The following is a 26,061-nucleotide window of genomic DNA, read 5'->3' on the forward strand; positions in this document are numbered from 1 at the left end:
AAGAGCCCTTGCCATCTCATATGGCTCTGAATCATTCATAATTTCAACACTATTAGAGCCATGGAATCCATCTCCACAGTGCACTTGCGCAGCAACAGGGGGCACATCCACATTATCAGGAATGTCTCTTGCAACATAAGTAGAAAAATGAGGAAAAGAATGAAAAAATGGATGTAAAGAAAGGGGTAAAGCTCCCAATAACCATAGGGATAAGACACTTACTCGGATGATTCTATGTCAAAGGAATCTCATGAGGAGGATCTGCCACAACATCATGAGTCTGACAAGCATCTCCAACTAGCTCATTGGGGGCAGATTGAGCATTGGGAAACCGTAGGTGCAACCTCCACATCCATATCAGGTTCTGGGACGGGAGGGTCGAAGTGTGCCTGCTGACCCATTGGTGGGGAAAACCCATGAGGGATGGGATCGACTAACACCCGATGCACAACCACAGTCCAAACTTTAGAACTGGCACTTCATAGCCGATCTCACATAGTTCTCTCACTGGTCTACACACCCAATTGGGATCATCTTCCTAAGGATGTTGGGAGGGAAACCTAGGTGAAGTACACCCTCAACTGTGATGCCATCATCATCATGGCAATGTAGCTCCTCCCGAGCCCTTGCAACCAAATCACTAAATGAAGGCTTCTCATTGAATAACACAGGCACGTTTTGTATGTCAACAAACTCAACATATCCATAGCGATCTCTTTCCACGGTGCCTCTATGATATATGCTCACTAGGTTGTCCATCTATTTCATACATAAATCCAAACACATTTCGTTTAGTCCAAATTACGTGCCAACAACTACATACTAGGTAACTGCTAGCTTTGCAAATAACATAATAGCTAGCTCCATACATGTCCAACAACTAGGTTATCACCTTATTATCACTACATCACCAACTAATTAAACTAAATAGGTTATCATAACTAAGTAGATAGCTAACTAAGTAAGTAAATAGTCTAACTAGGTTATCACCTAATCTCTAGACCACCAACTAATTAAACTTAATAGATTATCACATTACAATCCTAAGTACATCAATAAACTAACTATTACACCACAATTCAACCTCACTATCTAACTACATTGCATATACACGAAATTTACATGTCCAACGATATCAGTGCACGACGCGGTGGAGAGCAGGAGGAGGCGCTGAGCGCGGTGGAGGGCCGTGGGACGGGGTGGTGGAGAACGACCTACGCGTCTGGCTGGACATGGAGGACAGAGAGGCAGCAGCGCCTGGCCCAGCGCCGCGAAACGGGCAGGGCGCAATGGCCGTGGCGGCCGTGGCTGGCGGCCAGGGCGGTGGGGCAGGCCGGCCGGCGCAGCGCGCCGGGAATGGGGGAGCGGGGCGCGGACGCCGGGCCAGACCACGGCGGCGGGGGCGGTGGGCCGGCCGGCCGGCGCAGCGCGGCCGGGACGGGGGCGCGGGGCGGTGGCGCGGACACCGAGTCGGGCCGGGCCGCGCTGGCCGGCGCAGTGCGGCCGGGATGGGGGAGCGGGGCGCAGACGCGGCGGCCGGGACGGGGGCACGCGGTGGGAGCGGCGCCGGTGGCGGGAGGCATCGGGCGAGAAAAGAAAGGAAGAGAGAAAAAGGAAAGGAAGGAAGAGAGAAAGGAAACGGACCCAGCTGTAACGCCGGCTTGGCACCAGGATCTATGGCGCCAAACTCGGCGCCAAGCTTGGCGCCAAGATCCACGACGCCGAGTTGGCTGCCATATCATCCCGACTCTACTTTGATGCCGACATGGCCCCCCGACCTAGGCACCAAACCCTTTGGCGCCGAGCTAAGGGTCCATATTTTGAACGCATACCTCCAAAGACATATTTGTGAAAAACTTTCAAAAAAAATACTCGGCCCACATCAGGTGAGCCAGGGATTCCGCCTTTGGAGCCCACTAATAATCTGCCTTCGATGGCCACGAGGTACTCGAGGTCAACGTAGCCTGCCGACGGCCATAGCAGCGCTGAGGCCACTGCCGACCCGTGCCAAAGGACAAGGGGTAAACCAAACCACAAACCACAACTTGAAGTAGTGAACCACATCACAACAGCAACAGACTTAAGTACTGAACTGAATCCATCTATGTTCTCTGGTGAGTTCCTATTGAGACGAAAATATTTTCTGTCTGTTACAGGATCCTATCCAAATGTTACAGGAACCCAAAATCACCAACCACATGACCCTGCATCTAAGCTCAGTTTCCCACCCTCAGCAAAAACAGGTCAAACGCCTCCACTGCTCCATTCCGAGCAACCTAGAGCACCGACGGGCCGGGACACCCCAGCTTCCCTTGAGCCCGAAAAACTTCAGCATGTAACCAGAGGTCAAACTATGTATGTACTACATGGGTCATGCGGCGATGGATGTCCTGGCCGGAAAACCAAGAGGTCTATGTACAACGGTGGTGTGCCGTCCCCTCCTAATCCACGTTCTGGATCTCGCCCATCATTATACGGTTGCTCACCACGTTGAACCCCAACACCGCCGCGCTCACCTTCTTCCCCTTCTTGCCTTTCTTCTTCCCGCCGCCATCCAGCTCCGCGTCCGCGCTCGTGCCTCCTCTGGCTGCAGAGGCAGGGTTTGCCCGCCCTGCGCCGTCACCGTGGGTACCACGCGTGCTGGGAGCTTGGAAGGCCATGTCGAGCACATCTGCTGACAGGAAGGCCTTGTAGTTGAGGAACTTGTCGATGAACTGGTGGCTGCGGTCAAGAGAGCCAATGTTCTCATGAAGGAACATTTCCGCTTCAGTAGTGGATTGCTTTATGCAAAACTCAAGGAAGCTTATATCTGAAAGGGGAAGTACAGCAAGATTAACAAAAGTAATACAAAATATTTGAATTTATCCTAACTTGAAGCAAGAGCTAACGGCACAGTTCGATACCATTTGTTCCAGTGAGCCTGGCCCATTCACTCTCGCACCAATCTCTGAAGTCCATTGCCTCTGCATAATGACAGTTGTTAGAACCTTGAACGTGATGATAGTCTTTAAAGAATGCGACTAAAAAACTTTAGCTATACCAGTCTGCTTGTTTGCAGCCTCTGCTTTCCCTTTGCCAGATTGGTTGGCAGTAGCAGAAGAAGAAACTGGCAATCTGCCTGCCTGAGACTTTTGACGATTCAGTGGAGATTGATCCTTCATCATGGAACTTCTGCTCTGACTCGACAGAGTTGGAAACTCCGACCTGGTAACGATATCAGATAAAACATAAAAATTCTCATAAATTATGCAGATCCATATATCCATCTTTTGCGATCCAACAACCAATGTTTTCCTAAACGGTAAACGGTCTTTACACGGTCGCCCTTCGTTTAGCGTTTAGGCTGTTTACACGGTGTTTAAACGAAGTTAAATGGTCTAAACGGTTTTGTACTTTTAAAAAAAATACATATAATTATATATGTGCATGTAAAAAATCAAGTATTCTAGCATTTATACATATTTATCCGAGTAAAAATCAATTATTTTGGTATATATATATATATTTATGCATGTGAAAAGAACCAAATAGATATTTATGCATGCAACATATCAAGTGTACACATTTATAAATATAATAAACTTAAGTATACAAATTTATCCATACAAAACTGAACTAGATTTACCTCATGTTCGCCTAAACGGCCGTTTAAACAACTGTTTAGCCCGTTTAATGCTGTTTATCTCCGTTCCGTTTAGGCCGTTTTTTCTCGTTTTTTTACCGTTTAAACGGTCAACCGTTTAATTTCCGTTTACCCCCTAAACAAAACAGTTTATCACCGTTTACCGTTTACTGGCCGTTTAAACGGACGTTTAATCCGTTTAGGCGAACACTGCCAAAAACACCAATGAGAAAAGCAAGGATCTTAAGTCTCAAACAAACTAGATAAGGGAATGAAGCTTTAAATTTAATTTCAAAAGAGATCCTTTCTGCAATTATTTTTAGTATGAAGTTCAATCATATTTTGCTAATTTAGTTTATTAATAAATTCACTAATCCTTTGTAAGCGTAGAATCCAGAATAAAACTTGTAATAACATCTTGAAAGCAACACCAAACAAATTAATTCAATTAAAAGAGCTGCTGCAAGACATACTGCTTCTTATCTTGTTTGGAGTGCTCAGAAGGGCCCCAAAACAAATCATCTTCAGCACTTGACTTAGAACGACTTGGAGCATTGGAACTCATTTGGACGGGGGCAACTGCTTGTGATGGAGATGATCCGGAAGCTTGCCAGGAAGAAGCATTCCCGTGACCTTTTTGGTTCGGGGCCACCTTTGCTGAAGTTGGTGAGGGCGCCTGTTGCTGGATAGAAGCGGTTCTCCTTTCTTGTTCTCTCTGGATATCTCTCAAAGACAAAGGTTTCTGCACCTTTGCTGAGTCATTAGACCACGCTGGAGCAGGCACAGAGCTAGTCTGATCACTCTTCCAAAGAACAAAATCTCCAAAGGATGGACCACTTGGTGGAGCTGGCAACATTTCTAACTCCTGTTGTGCTTGCTTGGCAGACTTTCCCTTTTCAGAGGGCATGGAAATAGCTGGTGGATCAAAGGAACCAACAGGTGATGAAGCTTTCACAGTAGAAGCTTTGGTTTTTGCTACCTTCTTTTTGTTCTTTTTGTCCTTGGCCTCAATGAAGTCATTATCATCAAGAGCAGGAGCATCAGGCTGAGGCTGAACAGCAGCAGGCGACAGAGGAGGGTAAAATGCATCATTGGCATTACCTATGTTCTCATTATCTGCAATGCTTGACCTCGCCAGAACTTCTTCTGCCAGCAAATCATGCAACTGGCTTCTTTTATTCCTCTCACCAGCACTTTCCATGCTTCCCAATGATTTACTTGAACCCCCATAATGTTGCTCGGAAGATATTGCCATGCCATTCCAAGGAATTGAAGGGACTGAAGCTGCTGGCTTAGCAGTATCAGTAGCTAATCCTTTCTGTGCACGCAATTGTTCCTCAGCTTGGATTTCCAGCAGTGACTTAGGCCTGAGACCCTGAGTAGGTTGTTTCCATGCACGCTGGCTTGCCATGATATGAGGATCAGATGATAGAGAACTAAACTGCGATTCAGCTTTGTCAGCGTCATATTCCTCTGGAAGACTTTTGGGGGGTAAAATCTCATTTTGCACTCTGATAGGTGAACCCCAAAATAGTTCCTCTGTATCATCTGGTAAATCATGCTTATTACCACCAAGATCAGAACTGTCAACCTCAGTTTCCTGCCTTGGCTGCTGGGTTGAAACCGCCTTTGATGCTCCTTTGCCAGCATCTGCAGCAGCCTGTTTTTTCTTTTGCTTCTTTTTCTTTTCTGCTTTCTTGGTCTCCTGTGTATCAGTAACTTTTACTTCAGTTGCCACAGCTGTCGCAATGCCAGAAGAGGTATTTTCTGCCGACAGATTCAATTCTTGAACCTGACCAGAAATATCAGATAATACATTTTCTGACTTTGGATCTAGTGGTGGTTCATGTAAATCCTTAGCCTCATCTGAAGCACTCCCAATGATCCTAGTAGATCCAGAATCCAAATCCTTTCCAGACATTTTGTTTTTTTCTGCTGCAGTGCCCACTTCGTGCGATTTAAACCCCTCGTTTCCATCTGCAACTTCCACCAGCTTTGAGTTTACCATAGTTGATTTCAATTGTAAGTCGACATTCGCAAAATCTTCCAACATTCCAGGACGGGAGTGATGCTCTTTTGGAAGTGCACCCACAGCAGTTTCATGGGGCACCGGCAGTGTAGTTACAGAGCTTGCGCACAAAGCTACACCATCCATATTTCTAAAATTCATAATTGACTGACTAGGTTGTTGCCCCACCTGCATACCATGGACAGGCAATTTCCGATCAGCTTCGATAGCCTCTTGCATTCTTCTAAGACCAAGACCCAGTAGAATCATCAGATGGCACAAAAGTATGCTTCAATGTATAAGAATCATCAGTGTGCTGATTGGGATGCACGTGAGGTACCATCTGAGAAAGTAGTTGCTGCTGCAACAATAGCTTTTGTTGCTGCTCCAGCTGCAACTGCTGTTGCAGTTGTTGCTGCTGCTGCTGTTGCTGCTGAAGTTGCTGCTGCTGCTTGAGCAATAACATCTTGTCCAACATAGAGAGTTGTGGCTGAGGTGTCAAAGGTGTCTGTGACTGTGACTGCAACTGTAGTTGTGACAAAAGATATTGCTGCTGAAGCATATTTAACAGCTGTGGATCTTGAGATATCTCAGGCAAGCTTCTCAGGTGGCAAATGAGCCAAAGCTGGTCGGTTTTGTGGCATTAAGTTGTGCTGTTGAACACCGATACCAATGTTCTGGGAGTTCTGCAGATCTTGACGCATATTAAGAGCCCCTTGGGCAGGATCTCCACCATGCATGTTAGGATTAACATTTCTTGCTTCAGGGTAATTGGGCCATAGTGGCAGTCCAGAATTACCAGTAGCAACTTGAGGTTTCTCCTTTGGTTGCAGCATGGCTAGTAAATCAACATTCTGAGATTGCAAAGATTGGCGAGATGTATCAGCCATGGGATGTGCTTGTGATGCTGGAGCAGTATCTCCTGTCCAATATGGAACAGGATTTTGCAAAGAATTTTGTCTCTCCAACAGTCCTTTCTGTGCCAAAAGATAGTTCATATTGACCCCGCTCTCACCTCCACGCACAGAAATGCTGCCAAAGCTATTACTGCCAAGTTCATTCAAACCTAGTTCAGAAGAAAATAAGGTTAAGGAACTAATATGAAATGAAATAAGCACAAATAGAACTCTTCATGACAGTAACGAACCTCCAGTTATAGAGATAGCATCTCCCGAAGGATTCCGCACACTATTGGACATAAGTGACTCCAGGAAACGATTTTGAGCCTCAACAGCATTGTCTTTCCTACTTGGCCCACTGTCAAATATTCCGATGCCAGCTGATCCTGCTTGCATGCTAGAGCTGACAAACTTCCCTGTAGGTTGGGTCTCCGGAGCTAGCATATCGCTTGGCTTTGAAGTGGCAAATCCTGGTGGGGGACTTGCCTTTGCTCGCAGGTGAGGCATAACATCCCCAAGCATTAAGAAAGGAATATCAGGGGGTGCATTCACTGGACGGACCAGCAAATCAATGCCAAAATAACCTGCCTCAAACCAGCCAATAATGTCGGCACCAGAAAAAGGGCCTTGAATTTGACCTTGTGGATCTTTGTAGTATAGAGAGAGGCTTTCTGGATTAGGATGAGGCTGCACTGGACTGGCAAAGTTATCAAAACCCATCATGCCAACAGTTTTAGTTTCTTGATTTAAGAAATTAGGTATTTGATGCCCAAATTCAGATGGCCCGAAGCTTATGTTCTCCAATAAACTGAGACCTTTGTGGAACAACATAAGTAGATGTCCCAGGACGCATTGACTCCCCTCTTGCTGTCGAATCAGTATTTTCAGCAACACCTGTTAAAGATAAATATAAACAGCTTTTAAGGGGGTAAGAACAATTGCAAGCTTCAAACTACATCAACACTTTGCTACAGGAAATAGAACAAATGAGTTATTCAGTAATGTTATTTTCCTCATAAATTATACTTTTGTTTTTCTTTTATATGGCCTTGTGTGAATCAACAGCATAAAGCCAATTATGAGATTAGTAATATTCGAAACACAAATGCTCAAAACATGAATAGTTCTCAAATATGCATGGCCCACTCTACATGATCTCTTAAGCTTGTTCAGACATGTGAGATGATGTAAACAACATGTGTAAACAGAACCAGGCAAGGAACCTGAGACTTCCACGCCACCTGGCTGCTCTTCTCTACCAGCTGGAGAAAGTTAAAAACAGCATTCAGTGAGAAACTATGCAGTAAGTAGTATATATGCATGCCAGCGAAACAAAAATAAATAGATAAACCATTTCTCAGTAAAATTTTGGCTGCTTTGATGCCAGGATTACCTTTTCCAACAGAACCATCTTTAGAAGCCTGATGGACACCACTGTTTACGATATCCCCTTTGTCAATTGCTTTTAGAATGGCCTACAAATTTAATTCACAGTGAGATAAGAATGTTTTGATGATACAACAAATATAAGAAACTACTGAGGAAATAATAGCATAATCACCGCTTCTTCAGCAACAGGAGCAGATAGTGCTAAAGGTTCCAAAGCATCTTCTTGCATGAACACAGAGAGTTCCTCCAAACAATCAACAGATAACTTAAAATCAGTGACATCACAACTTCTGTATATGTCAAGCAACTTCATCCTACTATATCTGAATGCCGAACGATCCTGATACACCACCAGGTCTGTCAGAAAGTAGACCAAGATGGAATGGTCGTGAAGATCCACTACTGATTGCACTCGTACCAGATGTGAACTTTCCACGATTGTTTGGAAAATTTGCAAAATCATTGTCTGGCTTCCCCCTACCATATCCATAAGTACCAGATGATTTATGCGGAGTCTGAGAAGGATAGTGAGGCAAATCTCCACGCCCACGGCCCACAGAATAACTAGATTTCCATGAACGAGAAACATTGTCATCCTTTTCAGTATCCTTTTCGTAACTGTTGGCATCCTTTCCATAGTGAGAGAAACCTTTTCCACGGGAAGCATCACCCTCTTTACCTGAATCTCCCCACTTATCATTGGAACCCCAACGTGCAGCCCACTTATTCTCACGGCGTTGGTCATAACTGCCTTCCTTATTATTGGAATCACCCCAGCGCTCCTGCGGAACACGATGACCATCCACAGAATGCTTGGAGGTGTCATCTGACCATCTTTCCACTTTGCGTGCATCACCAAGTTCCTTATCTGTCTCCCTCCAGCGACTCCACCGATGGGTCGAATTTGGTTCCCTTTCATCATCGCGCCAGCGGTCACGACGCCCAGTTTCACCATCAAGCACAGGAGCCCTGAAAACGTCCTTTTTCTTCGTGTTGTAGCCTGGGTCTTCACCAGTCCCTGATGTCTTTGAAACATCTGGGCGGATACCCTGTGAAACAGGATCCTGCAACAAACAAGCAATCATATAAATCACTGTATGATATTAATATACACCTAACAAGTACCCTATTACTGCAATCGTTGTGTATGATAGTAATAGTATGATTTTTCTCCTCGAGGACTAACCTTGTTTTCTCCCACCTTCATAAGCCACTGAGGAGAAAGGGGTATTTCAGTATCAAGGCCTCGCTTCTCTGCACCAACCAAAAGCTACTTCAATATGACAGGAGAGAAGTACAATAGTATCAAAATAGCATTAGCAATGAGGAAGATTACGCTATAAACAACTTATCATTATTGCTGATGCAACCTTCATCTATTCTAAGTTGATAACCGATACTTTATCGATTCATCAGACAAGAGAAAGATGTAGTAAATCTTCACATATAACTGATATGTATATATTTGGACAGAGGAGATTTGCAGTGTGTTCTAGTTCAAGCAGATTCTTCTTTTACAATGAGAATGGTATAAATTGTAAAGGTAGTCTAAAAAATCCGAGCGCAATCTAGTACCTTCTGTACACATATCAAAAAGAATAAGCATTAACTAAAACTGCCGTAGACATAGTACCACAACATAACGCTACAGAGAACACGGCATGTTCTAAGAAGCAGGGCTGAGACATTGGTTTTCAGCTACATTATGCATCGTAAGAATATTAACAGGTGCATCAACATCACCACACCGATCTGCATGTAGTGAGCAATACATACAACAACAAATCTACACAAAACATAGACATCAAACATAATAAGAGGGATCTCTACCAGCATCAACAACAAAAATCAGAACTATTACTGACTGAAACAAATCCAATCAGTCAAATCAGCGCCTCCAAAATCGATACAGAAGGCAACCTGACCATTGCATCCAGTCCAGCCAAATCAAAGCGAACTCGCTTCACTAACCAAGCACCACCCCCCTTGACGCATCTGAACACCTGGCGCCACCAAGCATCAACGGCCGAGCCACGAACACAGCACCGGAAGAACAGCACGAAACCCCGCGGGGGCGGCGCCATCCAACACCCGCCGAAAACCCCCGCAAGCACTAAACCTACGGCGCGGATCGAAGGGCTGAACGAGAACCGAATCGAGACCAACCCGAGAAGCGGGCCTGAGCTAGGGTTTCATGCGGATCGAGAAGAGGGCGGAGCGGTTACCTCTGGCGATCTGGGGCGGCGGAGGAGTGTCGACTGGCGAGGCGGCGACGGAGGTCGGCATTGGCGCGGTCCGGAGTGGCGGCCATGGGCGGCGGCGGCGAAAACCCTAGAGCTGCTCGTTGGGAAGGTTTGGGAGCGGAGAAGCGGACGCGAGCAGATGAGAGTGGGGCAGTTCCTTCCCCCCTAGGATAAAAAACCGGGCGCAGACCACACGGCACACGATTCCCCAAGGACTCTTTTGCATCCAGGCCCCTTGCTATTCCGTAAATAATTCAAGTATTTATCTTTCTTATTCCTTTTGATATTCTTTTTTTTCTTTTGTGTATAAATAAAAAATGTCAAATATTTTTATTTATTAATGTTTTACAAATAGGTATTAAACATTATTTTTATTTATGAGTGCATGTAAGTAATGTATGTATGTTTTGAAGTTGACAATGGAATTATTACCATGTATTGATGTTTTTTTGAAACATAAGATACAGTATACATATGATGTGGCGGATGTTTCGAGTTGGACTTGACAACATTCTTGAATATGGGCCTTCAAAAAATAGAAAGAGCCCATATTTGGTGATTTTATAAGAATCGCTAAAAGAGACCTTCACCGTATAAGCCAGCTAAGTGGGTCCGGTGACTATCCTTAGCATACGTGTGTGCTAACTAAAGACCCGTGTAAAAGCCTATAGAAAGCCCAATGTTTTGCGCATAGGGCTTGTTTGCTTCAAACTCTAGCCTAGGCAGTGCTGGTAGACAGCTCGATCCAGCCCAATGTCTCATAACACTACTTGGCCAGCAGGCTCATTTTATAATCCACTGAAGCAAACAAAGCCCATAAAAGCGAAGTCCCGTCCACTTTTGGCAATGTACCAACAATCATTAAAGTTAATCTAAAAACAATCGTTAAAGTTGGGCTAATAGTTCTACCTTTAGCCTATTGTTGACGGTAGTTAACATTTATCACAAATCGTCAATATAACATGCATAAATAGGCTAAAATAGGATCACCACTATAGACTTAGAGGTTTTAACTAATAAATTCTACGAGTTTTGGTGAAATCTGTGTTGTCAGTAGGATTTAATTAGAAAACCCGCCAAGGAGGACCTATTCGTCAAAGAAAATTACAGAATTCCGTCGCTGTAAACAGCGTGGGAAAACTCTAGAAGACTCCAGAGGCTCTCCACCGAAGCGGAGCCCGTGCCCCTGACATAGTGGGGCCAGCCACCCAGTCCTGTGGGAGTCCACCTGGCGGACCCTCCTTGTTATAGTCGGTTCTCCACCGCCTTAAAGATTACATCTCCGCCGTTTATTCAAGTCGGTTTAATCTGAGGGCTCAGGATTGATGTTCTAGCCTATATATACCTGCCTGCACCCTCCCCGTCCAGGGCATGACAAGTTAGATCTTGAGAGCTGAAAAGCTAGAAACCCTAATTCATATGTCCACTAGGATTAGAGCTAGCAATTAAGAGAAAATTAGTCCTTCATAGAATCTAGTCTTATATTAGAGATAGAGAGAAAAGAGTTTCAAAGAAGTCTCGGCCTGTCGGTGCTCTCTCTACGGCTTGTACCTGGTGGAATAAAGTTCTTCTTGAGCTTGCTTTTGAGATTTCTCTGATAATCGACTTCTAATTCAAGTAAGCATCTTGGTCATATTATTCTTCAGGTTTGTGACTCTCTTTGAGTACTTTAATCCTTGTAGCTCTTGGGTTAAAATAGTATTCATAGTATAAGCGTGGTGCTTAGACTCGGTTACTCATGGATGTACCCTATTTTCTAGATTGGTAGTAGCTCACGAGGGTGACTCTTATAGCCTCGTTGAATCCTCTATAGTCCACCTCCTGTTAGTAGGCCTAACAGGACTTTGTTACTATAGGAAACATACTCTGCCTATATTTTCTCCAGTAATATCCCCAGAATTAAATAATAGAAGATAAAGCTTACCGAAGTTAGAACTAGAAGACCTTAGTAGTCTCCCCTACACTCCTATTATCTAACCTTGATTGTGAAGTTAGAATAAGTTAGATTTGGTTATTCTCACACATGTTTCCTCGAGTTCGATATAAAACTAGGTACTCCAGGTGAAGTGCTACATCGATATATTATACGTGTGCTTGCGGATTATTCTGTGTGTATTAATTTATACCAATAAGTATTTCTAGGCGCCGTTGCTAGTGAAACGGTTGCTAAGTTAACTTTGGACCTAGCTTATCCTTGTATCTTTATTCTTTTATCTTTTACCTTTTCTTTTCTCTTTACCATGGATCTAGAATCCACCCCTATCTATCAATATGGTGCACCCACAAGCGCACGCCTATAGCCACAAGAGTCTTCAAAGCCTATCCTAACACCTGTCTATGAGTTGTGCCTACGTTTAATTAACATTATCTAGGATCAACCCTTTTCAGGACGAAGATGATGAAAACACATATTCCCACCTAAATGAGTTTGAGCAGACATGTGCATGCTTGCGCATTGCAGGCATGTTAGATGAAACCTTACGATGCAAGCTTTTTTCCTTTCTCTTTGATGGAAAAAGCAAAACACTGGTATAATCTCACCATAGGGAGTAGATAAGGAGATTGGGAAGCCTTGTGCTCTAGCTTTTGCTTATAATTCTTTTCCATCTCTAGGGTAGTCAGCCTTTCGTTTAGAGATTCTATCTTTTAAACAAAAAGAAAAAGAATCCCTAGACATGGCTTGGGAACGCTTTAATACTCTTATTAATACCAGTCCTGACCTTGCCATTCAAGACCCCATTCTGCTTTCAACACTTTTATATGGGTCTTGATAGAAAAACCTCAAAGCGTCTTAATACAGCTTAGGAAGTTCGTTCTTGCATGTCTCCGCCAATTCAGGGAGAAGCATTCTTACTGAAAATCTTAGAGAACACCCCTAAAGAAGTAGAAAAGAAGCCGCTAGAGGAGAAATCATAGATAGCTAAACCAAAACCTTTGCATAACCCATCACCAACTTCAACTATCCCAAATCCTAAACCACCGGAAAAGGAGGAAAACTCTAATTTTGGATTTCATGCTTGAATTTGAGGATGAACTTTTTGATAAATATGGAAACACCTCAAATTATCATACCATGAGGAGATCCTAGAAGTCTAGGAAATCATCATTTTATGAAGGACCTCTAGATCCTTCTAAGGAAGTTTTCCTTAAAAAGACTATGAAAAAGCTAGTATCTATTATAAGCAATGAATGGCTAGAAGAATCAGAGCTTTCCTATGATGTGATTCGCTTAGACACCTTCTACTTTCATTCATTGCTAGATTAATAAAGCTCCTTTCGATGCTCTTTACAATCCAATTGTGGGTGTTAATATCATGTCTGTATCTTTTACACATGATTTATTGAAAGACATGCCATTAACCCCAACAACAAACTTATTGAAAAGTCTTTCAGGATGCATTCTCCCAAGTTTGGGAATTCTATATGTCCTCTCTATCTAGGTAAAAGGAACCATGGTTCATTTGAGCTTTTATATCTTTGATATCATGGAGTTTGACCTGTTGATAGGACAATCAATTAAAAGACTTATTCAAGAAGGATAAATGGAGAAGTTGAAGATAAGACTCGGGAAAAACTTTAAACTCTCTATACCCATTACATCATTCTCTAAATGCCTGAAACTGAGCCAATTCTTGAGGAAGACCCAATAGGAAGAAGTTAAGGTTGCATCTCTTAATGATTTGATCGAACCCAACCTTGAAGATGATGCCCATTTCTTCATCGAGGAGGAAGAAGAAAATCCTACAAAGCCTGAACCTTTAGATGAATTGCTGGAACCACCTAAGCCCATCATTGAGCTTAAACCATCTGCCTTCTAGTCTTAGATATGCTTTTCTCAATAATGATTCAGGATTCTCCTATGATCATAAGTGATAAACTTTCGCATGAAGAATCCCTACGCTTGATAACTGTCTTAGAAAAGCATAGTTCTACTTTTGGCTACTCAGCTCCCCAAGACCTAAAGAGAATTAGCCCTGCTCTTTGCACCCATCGCATCCCTACAGATCTAGACTCTATACCTTTTAGAGAGCCATAGTGTAGGCTTAATAATGCGATGATAGAGGTTGTTAAGAAAGAGGTGTTGAAACTCCTACACGCCAGGGATCATCTATCTCATACCGCATAGCGAGTGGGTAAGCCATGTTCAAGTTGTGCCTAAAAAGGGAGGCATGACTGTTGTTAAAAATGAAAAGAATGAACTAATCCCCTAAAGAACTATCACTAGATGGCGGATGTGTATTGACTACCGAAAACTTAACAAGGCAACCAAGAAAGATCACTTTTCGTTGCCCTTTATTGATGAAATGTTGGAGCGAGTAGCAAATCACTCTTTCTTCTGTTTCCTTGATGGGTATTCAGGTTATCACCAGATACCGATCCATCCAGATGATCAAAGCAAAACCACCTTTACATGTCCATATGGAACTTATGTGGCTGAACCGCCCTGAAATAACACACTTTCGAAGGCGCTCGTCTTCCACTAGACACTAAGCACCCCAAAAGTTAGCTACATTCAGGACAGTTCCATCGAGCACACCCCATAGGAGAACTCAAATCATTCCATGTTTTACCTTCAGAATCCAATAATGAGTATGAGTTTATAATACTTAGTCCTATTTCATACAACAAGAGTTCTTGAAAATTATTTATTACAATACTAGGGTTCAGAGTGCGATAATTAAATAGCAGGAACGAAAATAAACATCTAGCAGGAAACGATACAAGGATCCATCTGTGCCCACCAGAAGAATCATCTACATAAGAGCTACTCCTCAAGCTGCACCTGCAATAGGGTAAAATAAACCCTAAGTGCACAATATACTCGCAAGACTTAACCGACTAGTGGGAATAGTTTCCTGACTCCAAGGGGTATGATAGGCAATATGGGTTTGTTATTTTCTTTTTGTTTGTGAAAAGCATTACTATAAGTACGTCCTTAAGATCAAGTTTAATTAGCAGTCATGATTACTTCATTAGCTAACCATTCTAGGTAAGCACATGTTCTACTTTTCAAGCAAGGGTTGAGCAATCAGAACCATTTTACCATTTTTCATATTCTAGTTCTTACTACGGTGCTAGACCATAGCCAAGTCGTACCGTCTCACGAAAATGGTGATTCACAAACCAATGTATCCCTAGCTGGGTACCCCAAAACACATACTCCGTTTGTACCCTAGGCACAAATAAGATCAACCCATTCCACTCCCATCACGGGGTCTAGGTCCCCGTCCAAACTTGGCCTCCAAGCCCTCACACTTGAGACTCGGTCTCAATATGGTGCTTAGACCTCCACATTTTCCTGCCTCCAATCAGTCGGTCCAAAAAGAGCCAGAACCCATGACAAGAGTGTAACGAGCCATCCCACTCCCATAAGCAAGTATGTGCTCAGGATAATAAGTCTGTGACCTGACTACCATCCATAGCAATGGACGGTACTCAATCGACACGGACAGGGAAAATAGTGTAACCAAGCTAAACCCCATGGCCACGGGACACAACTTATTATACCCACCAATACACATACCATATCCCTGCCCGGTCTCTATTTTCCTTTCATCATTTTTAACATGAGAGTAATTATAATGTCGGGTACCATAAAACGGGGTACCCTGAGCGTACACAAAAAAGTCACTTAAATCTCATCAACAACAAAGTCAGAAGGTAAGCCATGGGTTCACCACCAGCCCCGCCCGAGCCCACTGGCTCTCCACCTCACCTGAGGCCTCGCACGGGAGGCCTCGACACCCTAACGAAATCTCTACCTCGCGCGAGGCCTCTCACGAGAGGCCTCAGCAAGGAGCCCAATTTCCGTCTCGCCCGAGGCCCCGTGCGTACAGTCTCAAATGAGACAGCTATTCTCCATATCGCCCGAGGCTGGCTTATCAATAACCCATCGCTCCCGCCTCAACCAGTCTTCCCGACAGTATGTCACATCCTATTAATGCGTCAACCACTCCCGCAACCTTAGACGGACGACGGCTCGACACCACGGAGTGGCCGACGGGACAAGGAGTCGCATCAACACCATACCGGCTAAGATAAGGCACGACGGGGATTACCGGCCACTGTGTCCCGGCGCTGTGCCCACGATCAGCGCCGGTGCTATGCTGTGCCCCATAACACCCACCCCCGAAGACAACGCGGCATGGGAGGTCTGGCCTGGGTCATCATCACCTCCGAACCAGCATACCAGACCGACCGCTCCCTCCGAGCCTCGGCACCCTACATCAGGGCCTCGGCCATCTCGAGATTCACGTCTGCCGAGACCCCCACCATGGTTCGGCCTCGGCACCAACCAAGCCTCGGCCTCACGTGCAGTCAACCTACAGTGACCCGCACGATGACCGCCGCGCCCGCTTCATGGTAGCCCTAGAGCTCCCATGATGCATAGGATCGGATGTGACCAGCACGTCGCCCCAGCGCTTCAAGGACGGACCACTCTGACAACCACGCCGCCACAGGAACAGGCTACAGAGCTCTGACACGCCGCCTCCGTTCGCACGACGCCGTATAGTTAGCACACGTACTACCCTGGTCCTTCCTTCAACTATAAAAGGAAAGGATTTGGGCCGTTTCTAGAAGAGGAACACAGGCACACACAAAAACAACACCCTGTAACACGCATACTCCCCAGCCGTCTGAGAGCAACGTCTCAAGCAGCCCGCATCACTCCGTGCTGAGACCTAGGACAAGCTCCCTTTCTCACCCAGCTTGTAACCCCCTACTACAAGCACCTCGGTGCAAGGAATACAAGATCGATCTCTCAGACTGGATGTAGGGCACCGATCGCCTGAACCAGTATAAGCCTTGTGTCTCTTTGCATCACCATCTAGGATCGGAAACACGCAGTACAAATTTACTAGTTGGTTGAGGACCCCTCGGTCCGAAACACCGACAGTTGGCACGCCAAGCAGGGGCCTCTGCATGTCAGTTTCGTCATCCCAACAAGTTCCGAATGGTAGACCCCGTACGACCGTTGCGTCTCGGCATGGTGATTTAGTTCGAGAGCCTAGAGTTCATGTCTCTAGGGCATGAGTATGACATGGTACTCCTCATGCCCCGAGCCCCACCAACCGACGATAAAGTCACGCACCGGCAGCCCAGGCGTAGGCGGTGCCCGGGCGGCCGCTCTCACCGCACTCGCCAGGCACGACGCGAGCAGGATCACCCCGACACAACACGAATCTAGGGCGTCACGCCGCTCTCCGCCGGTATCCTACGACCAGCTGTTGGCGCAAGGTCCCTGGTTGGGGACCTATCTAGCCTGAGCGTGGACAAGGGAAAACACCGGTGGCACGCGGTGACGCCCAGTCATCAAGCTCCGCTCCACCGCTCCCTGAGGAGCCAACTCTGGTGGAGCAGAGCCCGGCGACGGCACCATCCCCATACCCCTTTGGGTTGAGAAATGTTGCCGCCTCTTATGCTTACGCTTACACTTCCGCTCACGAGGATCCCTTAGGACGCCGCCAGTGCTTCGCTCTCAACCTAGACACCCACGCTGACTCCTCGGAAGGGGGATGAGGCATGGCCTAGAGCGGATTTCTCCGGACTCCATGACCCTGAAGCCATGTGCCTCTTCTTGGCCGCAAGCGACTACTGCTTCGGCTACTCCAACTCCGACGATGAGGGCACCTACGACCCCACTCACGAGTGTTTCCACATCGGGCTTGGGATGCCGAGGGCGGACGAGGAGGACGAGGGGGCAGGTAGCCGTTCCCCACTTCGCCCGGGTACAGGCATCGCCACAACTTCGCGTGTTGTCCTGTCGGCACCACGAAACGAGAACCTTGCCCTTGCGCGACCTCAATGCCCGGACCTGGAACAGCTCTATGAGCTCCAGGCCAAGGTCGAACAAGACCGACTCCTTCTACAGCAACTTCGAGACTCTCTCGAACAGGAGCAGCGAGGTCGCGGCGACGGCGGAGGAGCCTGACGGAGGGCCCGCGATGTGCATCACCGCATCCATGACGACGAAGGGAGTGAGCAACCCCCAGTCTTCAATCATGCTAGCCAGAACGTCGCGGCTGCGGCAATGCTAGTCCACGCGATGCCTGAGCCTTCTACCATGAAGGGGTGATGGGTCCGTGGCAAGCTTCGAGATCTCCTAGAGACCGTCGCGGTGCAGTAGGCTGAGAGTTTCACCTCCTGATGACATGGGGGCACCTCGAACCTGCCCACAGCACCGCCTCGGTAGGATAGGGAAGCCTCGGTTCGTCCCGAGCCTGCTCGAGCAACGATAGCCCAAAGGGTCCCCGTGCTGCTTGATCACCTTGGCAATCGACTCGAGGTGTAGGGAGACCATGAGGTGGTCAGCAGGCGACGACGCCATGACAATGAGGGGCCCGCCCAGGGCTACCACCCACACAGAGGTGGCCGTTATGATAGTAAGGAGGACCGTAGTCCTTCTCCTGAACTGTCAGGCCCTCGGGTCTTTAGCAGAGCCATCCGCGCTGCTCATTTCCCAGCCTGATTTCGGCAACCAGCCAATCTCGCGAAGTATAGTGGCGAGACCAATCCCGAACTCTGGCTTGCCGATTACTGCCTGGCCTATTAGCTAGGTGGCGCGGACGATGACCTGCTCATCATCCGCAACCTCCCCTTGCTCTTGTCAGACTCAGCGCGAGCCTGGCTCGAGCACCTTCCTCCCTCATAAATCTACGACTGGCGCGACTTGGTTAGGATCTTCGTCGGGAACTTTTAGGGCACATACGTGCGCCCTGGGAACTCCTGGGATCTTAAGAGCTATCACCAGAAACCGGACGAGTCTCTCCGAGACTTCATCCGACGCTTCTCCAAACAGTGCACCGAGTTGCCCAGCATCGATGACTCAGAAATCGTCCAGGCTTTCCTCTTAGGCACCACCTGCCGAGACTTGGTCCGAGAGTTAGGTCGAAACATGCCGCACTCAGCTGCCGCGCTCCTCGACATTGCCACCAACTTCACCTCAGGCGAAGAGGCTGTTGGAGCCATCTTCCCCGACAGCGACGCCATGGGGAAGCGGAGGGACGAGGCCCCTAAGGCCTCAGCCTCCCACCTTCCCAAGAGAAAGAAAAAGGGTCATCTGGGGAAGTAGGAGGTCCTAGAGGCCGATCTAGTCGCGGTCGCAGAACGCAAGAATCCCCGAGGCCTCAAGGGCCCTAGGCCCTTCGACGACATGCTTAGGAAACCTTGCCCGTACCATCAGGGCCCGGTAAAGCACACCCTTGAGGATTGCTCCATGCTCCGGCATTACTACGCCAAGCTCAGGCCCCCCGACGACGACACCAAGTCGAAAGGGGCCGGTGACCGGGACGATGACAAGGACGATGGGTTCCCCGAGGTTCACAATGCCTTCATGATTTTTAGCGGACCCTCGGCGTGCCTCACAGCGCGCCAGCGGAAGAGGGAGCGCCGAGAGGTCTTCTCGGTCAAGGTGGCCACTCCCCGATACCTCGACTGGTCTCGGGAAGCGATCACCTTTGATCGAGATGACCACCCCGGCCATGTCTCGAATCCCAGGCAGTACCCGCTTATTGTCGACCCGATCGTCGGCAACACCCGGCTCACCAAGGTATTGATGGACGGAGGCAGCGGCCTCAACATCCTCTACACCAGCACCCTGGAGCTCCTAGAGATCGATCGTTCATGGCTCCGAGGTGATGCCGCGCCCTTCCATGGCATCGTGCTGGGGAAACGCACGCAACCCCTTGGGCGCATCGACCTTCCCGTCTACTTCAGCACCCCGTCCAACTACTGCAAGGAGGTACTTACCTTCGAGGTAGTCAGATTTAGGGGAACCTACCACGCCATCCTAGGGCGACCATGCTATGCCAAGTTCATGGCGGTCCCCAACTACACCTACCTCAAGCTCAAGATGCCGGGTCCCAACGGCGTCATCACGATCGAGTCCACGTACGAGCATGCATATGACTGCGACGTCGAGTGCATCGAATACGCCGAGGCTCTCATGGAAGCCGAGACCCTCATCGTTGACCTCGACCGACTCGGCAGCCAGCTGCCCGAGCCCAAGCATCGAGCTAGGATGTTCGAGCCCATGGAGGCCATCAAGCTCGTCCCAGTCGACCCCGCCTGCCCCGATGACCGGGCGCTGAGGATAAGCGCCACCCTCAACATCAAATAGGAGGTCGTGCTCGTTGACTTTCTCCGTGCAAATGCCGACATGTTTGCGTGGGGTCCCTTAGATATGCCGAACATACCAAGGGAGGTCACCAAGCATGCCTTAGACATTCGGGCCAGCTCCAGACCGGTGAAGCAGTGCCTACGCCGATTCGACGAGGAAAAGCGCAGGACTATCGGCGAGGAGGTGCAGAAACTTTTGGTGGCCGGGTTCATCAGGGAAGTATCCCATCTAGAGTGGTTAGCTAACCCTGTGTTGGTCAAAAAGAAAAATGGGAAATGGAGGATGTGTGTAGACTACACCGGTTTGAAGAAAGCCTATCCAAAAGTCCCCTTCCCATTACCTCGAATTGATCAAATCGTTGACTCCACTGCGGGATGCGAGACTTTGTCTTTCCTTGACGCATATTTTGGTTACCATCAGATCAAGATGAAAGAGTCCGACCAGCTCGCGACTTCTTTCATCACCCCATTCGGCATGTACTGCTACGTGACTATGCCTTTCGGCCTCAGAAACGCGGGGGCCACTTACCAACGGTGCATGACCCAGGTCTTTAGCGACCACAATGGGCGAACCATCGAGGCCTATGTGGACGACATTGTGGTCAAGACTAGAAAGGCTAAGGATCTCATCGATGACTTGAAGATAGCCTTCAAATGCCTTAGAGAGAAGGGCATCAAGCTCAATCCTGAGAAGTGTTTGTTCAGGGTCCCCCGAGGCATGCTCTTGGGATTCATAGTCTCAGAATGTGGCATCGAAGCTAACTCGGAGAAGGTCTCGGCCGTAACCAGCATGGGACCAATTAGAGACCTCAAGGGAGTACAGAGGGTCATGGGATGCCTTGCGGCCCTGAGCCACTTCATCTCGCGCCTCGGCGAAAAAGGCTTGCCTCTGTACCGCCTCTTGAGAAAATCCAAACGCTTCTCTTGGACCCCCGAGGCCGAAGAAGCCCTCACCAAGCTCAAAGCGCTGCTCACCAATCCTCCCATCCTGGTACCACCGGCCAGGGACGAGGCCCTCTTACTATACATCGCCGCAACAACCCAAGTGGTCAGCGCGACCGTAGTAGTAGAGAGGCAGGAAGAGGGGCATGCTCTACCCATCCAACGACCTATCTACTTCATCAGCGAAGTGCTCTCCAAGACCAAAGCATGCTACCCCCACATCCAAAAGCTTATCTACGCCGTAGTCTTGGCTCGTCGCAAGCTGCGCCACTACTTCGAGTCCCACCTGGTAACGGTAATATCGTCTTTCCCCCTGGGAGAGATAATCCATAACCGGGAGGCCTCGGGTAGGATAGCCAAATGGGCCGTCGAACTCATGGGGGAAGCCCTAACCTTTGTGCCTCAGAAAGCAATCAAGTCTCAGGTCTTGGCCGATTTTGTGGCTGAGTGGACCGACACCCAACTGCCACCTTCTCAAATTCGGACGGAGTGCTGGACCATGTACTTCGACGGGTCCCTGATGAAGTCCGGGGCAGGTGCGGGTCTGCTCTTCGTCTTGTCCCTCGGAATACACATGTGCTACATGGTTTGGCTCCACTTCGCCGCCTCAAACAACGTGGCCAAGTATGAAGCCCTCGTCAATGGCTTGCAGATCGCCATCGAGCTTGGAGTACGGTGTCTCGACATCCGGGGTGACTCGCAACTAGTCATTGATCAAGTCATGAAGGAGTCAAACTGCCTCGACCCCAAAATGGAGGCGTACTACAAGGTGGTACGTCACCTAGAAGACAAGTTCGATGGTCTTGAACTCAACCACATCACCCGGAAATACAACGAGGCCGTGGACGAACTGGCAAAGATGGCCTCGACACGGGCTCCGGTCCCCTCGAACGTCTTTGCCAGGGACCTCCATAAGCCTTCTGTTGACTATGCCTCGGCAACGAAAGAGGGCCCACCGGCCGAACCCACCACGGGGCTTGATGCCTCCTCGGCTGCCAAGACTCCTTTGGCCGAGCCCGAGGTCATGGAAGTGGACACGGGGCCTCCCTAGACCGACCAGAACATGGACTAGCGAGTCTCGTTCCTTGATTGGCTCACTCAGGGAGAGCTTCCTAGCGATAGGACCAAAGCCCGACGGCTTGCACGACAAGCCAAGACTTACGTCCTCTACAATCATGAATTGTACAGGCGAAGTCCCTCTGGCGTCCTCCAACGATGCATCACCACCGAGGCAGGCCAAGCCCTACTTTGGGACTTGCACGCAGGGGCCTGTGGGCACCATGCGGCGCCTCGGACGCTCGTCGGAGACGCCTTCCACCAAGGGTTCTACTGGCCGACGGCGGTTGCCGACACCACCAAGTTAGTACACTCCTGCGAGGGATGCTAGTACTACGCACAGCAGACGCACCTCCCGGCCCAAGCCCTCCAAACCATCCCCATCACTTGCCCATTTGCCGTATAGGGGCTCGACATGGTCGGGCCTCTACAGAAGGCACCTGGGGGCTACACCCATCTCTTGGTAGCAATCGATAAATTTTCTAAGTGGATCGAGGCTCGCCCGGTCAATCAAATCAAATCCGAGCAAGCAGTGCTATTCTTCACCGACATTATCCACAGGTTCGGGGTCCCAAACACCATCATCACCGACAACGGGACACGGTTCACCGGCAAAAAAATCTTGGCATTCTGCGATGACCACCACATCCGTGTGGCTTGGTCGGCCGTAGGACACCCAAGGACAAACGGCCAAGTAGAACGTGCCAATGGCATGATTCTACAAGGCCTCAAGCCAAGAATTTACAACTGGTTGAAGAAGTTTGGCAAGAAATGGCTCGCCGAACTCCCATCGGTCACCTGGAGCCTGAGGAACACTCCAAGCCGAGCCACAGGGTTCACACCTTTCTTCCTGGTCTATGGTGCCGAGGCCATCCTCCCCACTAATTTGGAATATGGTTCCCCGAGACTACAGGCCTACAACGAGCAAAGCAACCGCACCACCTACGAAGACGCCCTCGACCAACTGGAGGAAGCCCGAGACATTGCGCTGCTACATTCGGCCAAGTACCAGCAAGCCCTACGGTGCTATCAGGCTCGGCGCATTCGAGGCTGAGACTTGAAGGTAGGTGACCTGGTGTTGAGGCTAACACAGAGCAACAAGGGCCGCCACAAGCTGACCCCACGTGGGAAGGGCCGTACATCGTCGCCCAAGTACTGAAGCCCGGGACCTACAAGCTAGCCAACGAGAAGGGCGAAATCTTCACCAACGCTTGGAACATAGAACAGCTACGTCGCTTTTACCCTTAAATTTCCAAGCATTGTATATATTGTTTCTCGGAATACAATTGAGAAGCGTTCTTTAGTTGTTCTAATTTTTTGAGAAACCCCCCAAGCTCATCATAGGTCTCGGCAATATGACAACACTACAAGGGAGACTTGACTCTGCCTCTGCAGAACCAAGCCTCCCTCGGGGGCTAGACTGGGGACTCCCCCTAAGTCCCACGCACCATTCTTCAGTCGTTTTTTTGAAAAAAAATTCTACGCCAAGTCTCTCTAGCACGCTCTGACGAATCGGTTGTAAAAAACCCACGGACCGAAAAGTCGGTTTCCTAAGCAGGAGGCCGTTAGAGTCGCGAGACGGCCTATGCCTCCGGACTACGGCACTCCCTCACCACCTCTCGTCCAAGGGACGGCTTAAGCTCCAAGGAGGTTTTTTGCAAAAGAAATCTAATCAGAGATAACAGAGGGCAGAGGCTCGGAAATACAAGACCAATGACTAAGAAACATGAGTACTTCAAAAAGAAAGGCCTCGACGGCCATAAGCATTACGATACAAAGATAATTCCTACTCTATTTTACATGGCCCCTTGGGCCCAGGTCAACGCTTAGGGCCTCCAGCATCGGCAGACGGCAGGGGAGGGACCACCTCCTCTTCGAACAGCGTTGCTAGCGCCATGCCAGGGCCTTTTGCCGCCTCCATCAGCTTTGTGACCGCCGCGTTGGCCTCCTCCTCATCATCAGGCAGGACATAGCCATCACTGATGGCCGGGAGGTCGACGCCAATGTAGTGAGAGGCGATGACGGCCAACGCGCGCTTGACACCCGTGTGCAGCGCTCCTTGGAGCCGCTCGCGCATTTGGCTGCTCAGCGCAATCAAACGGCTCCCAAGGGAGCTGCCTGACTGAACCCCCTCGACTTCCAAGGCCTCGTAGGTGGAAAGGGCGACACCTTTCAGTGCCTCGTGCTCCCTAATCTCGGTCTCGAGCACCGTCTACACCACACTGGAAGCCTCGGCCGCCCGGGTGACCTCCGCCTCCAACTCTGCGCCCAAGGAAATAGAGTAAGATTGAGCGCGAAGAAAAACAAGCCAAAAAAGGTACGGAAGCCTACAGAACTCACCCCTGGCCTTCTGCTCCCAGCATCGGGCCTCGACCCGAGAGGCCTCGGCTTTCTCTCCCCAACGCTGGGCCTCGGCACGGGAAGCCTCGGCCTTTTCCTTCAGGCACTAGGCCTTGACCCAAGAAGCCTCAGCAGCCCTAGAAGCCTCTCTCCCCAACTCTGCATCACACCAGGGAGTTAGGAGGCGAACACAAGAAAAACAAAGAAAACAAAGGGGACAGTGCTCACCCTCGGCCTTTCCCCTCTAGACCACAGCCTCGGTCCGAGAGGCCTCAGCCGCCGTAAGGGCCTCATCCATGGCACCTTTTGTCAGCTGGTGCGCACTCTGCTCCACCCCCAGTTGCCCAGTAAGGGCCTTGCCCGAGGCCATTGCTTCTTTAGCCCGGGACCTAAAAGCATCCCGATCACCGGCGACGCGGGTAAGCTCCACCTCTAACTCCTTGACCCGCACCGCCAAAGGGGCGACCTGCTCCTATGCCATGACCACTTCAACCTTCACGTTGGCACAACGAAGCCGAAGGTCCTCCACCTCCGCGCTCCACGCCGCCAGAAGCTCGTTGGCACCCGCAAGCAGCCCCTTTTGCCGTTGGAGCTGGTCCCAAACGTCCCTCTCCCACCGAAGAAAGACCGACTTCCTAAGGGACTAGGTCTCGAGCTCCTAGGGAAGTAGAACAGGGGTCATTCACTACAACAAAACTCAGAAAAAGACAACATCGCATGAGAAAAGAAAACGCGAACCTAGGTGACTCCGGGCAGTTCGTCGGCCACCACGGACAGCGCCGTCCGTAGTGACCGCTCCGCCAGCTGGCGATATTGCTCGAAGGTGTCCCAGCGCCCACCCTCGGCTGCGTCCTCAAGAGCGAATAGGGGCTCCCCCTCAGGGTCATCCCAGCTTTGCCACAGTACACGCGGGTGATCCCACCCGCGAGGCTCGGGTTGCACCCGCACAAGGGCCGAGCTTCCCTTGCCCAGGGTCGGAACCGACTGTTCCACGGTGCTGGTCTCCTCGGCGTCGACCACCTCCCGCGCCCGGGAAGTATCGTCGGAGGAGATTGGATGGACCTCCGCCTCCCGGGCGCTCTCCCGTAATGACGGCGGGCCCTGAACCAAGGGCGCCACCAAGGCCTCCGCCGCCTTCATCTCCAACTCCTGGGCAAACGGCCTCACCGCCATCACGTCGGCTTCAGTGATCTCGGGGGCTCTGGCCTCCGGAATCATGGCCTCGATGGTCTCGGGGGCTCCAGCCTCCGTCATCATGGCCTCAGTGGTCGCGGAAACACCGACCCCCGCCGCTGCGGCCTCGGCGGTCCTAGGTGCCCCGGCCTCCGTCACCTCAGTCTTAGACACCCCGAGGGCCTCGACCTCGGTGGCCTCGGCAACTAAGGGCAACTTGGCCCCATCCGACTCATGAGCCCCGCCCTCATGGGGCAGAGGCGCTCCCTC

The 26,061-nt window shown here is 49.2% G+C and overlaps 1 protein-coding gene across 1 annotated transcript; it reads right to left on the reverse strand.

The window, feature by feature from the left end:
* Window positions 1–2,070: 2,070 nt before the first annotated feature.
* LOC136541433 (protein ESSENTIAL FOR POTEXVIRUS ACCUMULATION 1-like) lies at window positions 2,071–10,244 on the reverse strand. The gene is given in 15 exon segments (XM_066533296.1): window positions 2,071–2,809; window positions 2,904–2,963; window positions 3,041–3,204; window positions 4,096–5,888; window positions 5,890–6,226; window positions 6,228–6,696; window positions 6,778–7,315; window positions 7,317–7,423; window positions 7,753–7,791; window positions 7,923–8,004; window positions 8,091–8,259; window positions 8,261–8,982; window positions 9,105–9,172; window positions 10,144–10,177; window positions 10,179–10,244. Coding segments are annotated over 15 exon segments (5,001 nt in total). The 5' UTR covers window positions 10,230–10,244; the 3' UTR covers window positions 2,071–2,441.
* Between the last annotated feature and the right edge of the window lie 15,817 nt (window positions 10,245–26,061).

Source organism: Miscanthus floridulus, chromosome 3, assembly GCF_019320115.1.
Source record: "Miscanthus floridulus cultivar M001 chromosome 3, ASM1932011v1, whole genome shotgun sequence".
In the NCBI taxonomy this organism is placed as follows: domain Eukaryota; kingdom Viridiplantae; phylum Streptophyta; class Magnoliopsida; order Poales; family Poaceae; genus Miscanthus; species Miscanthus floridulus.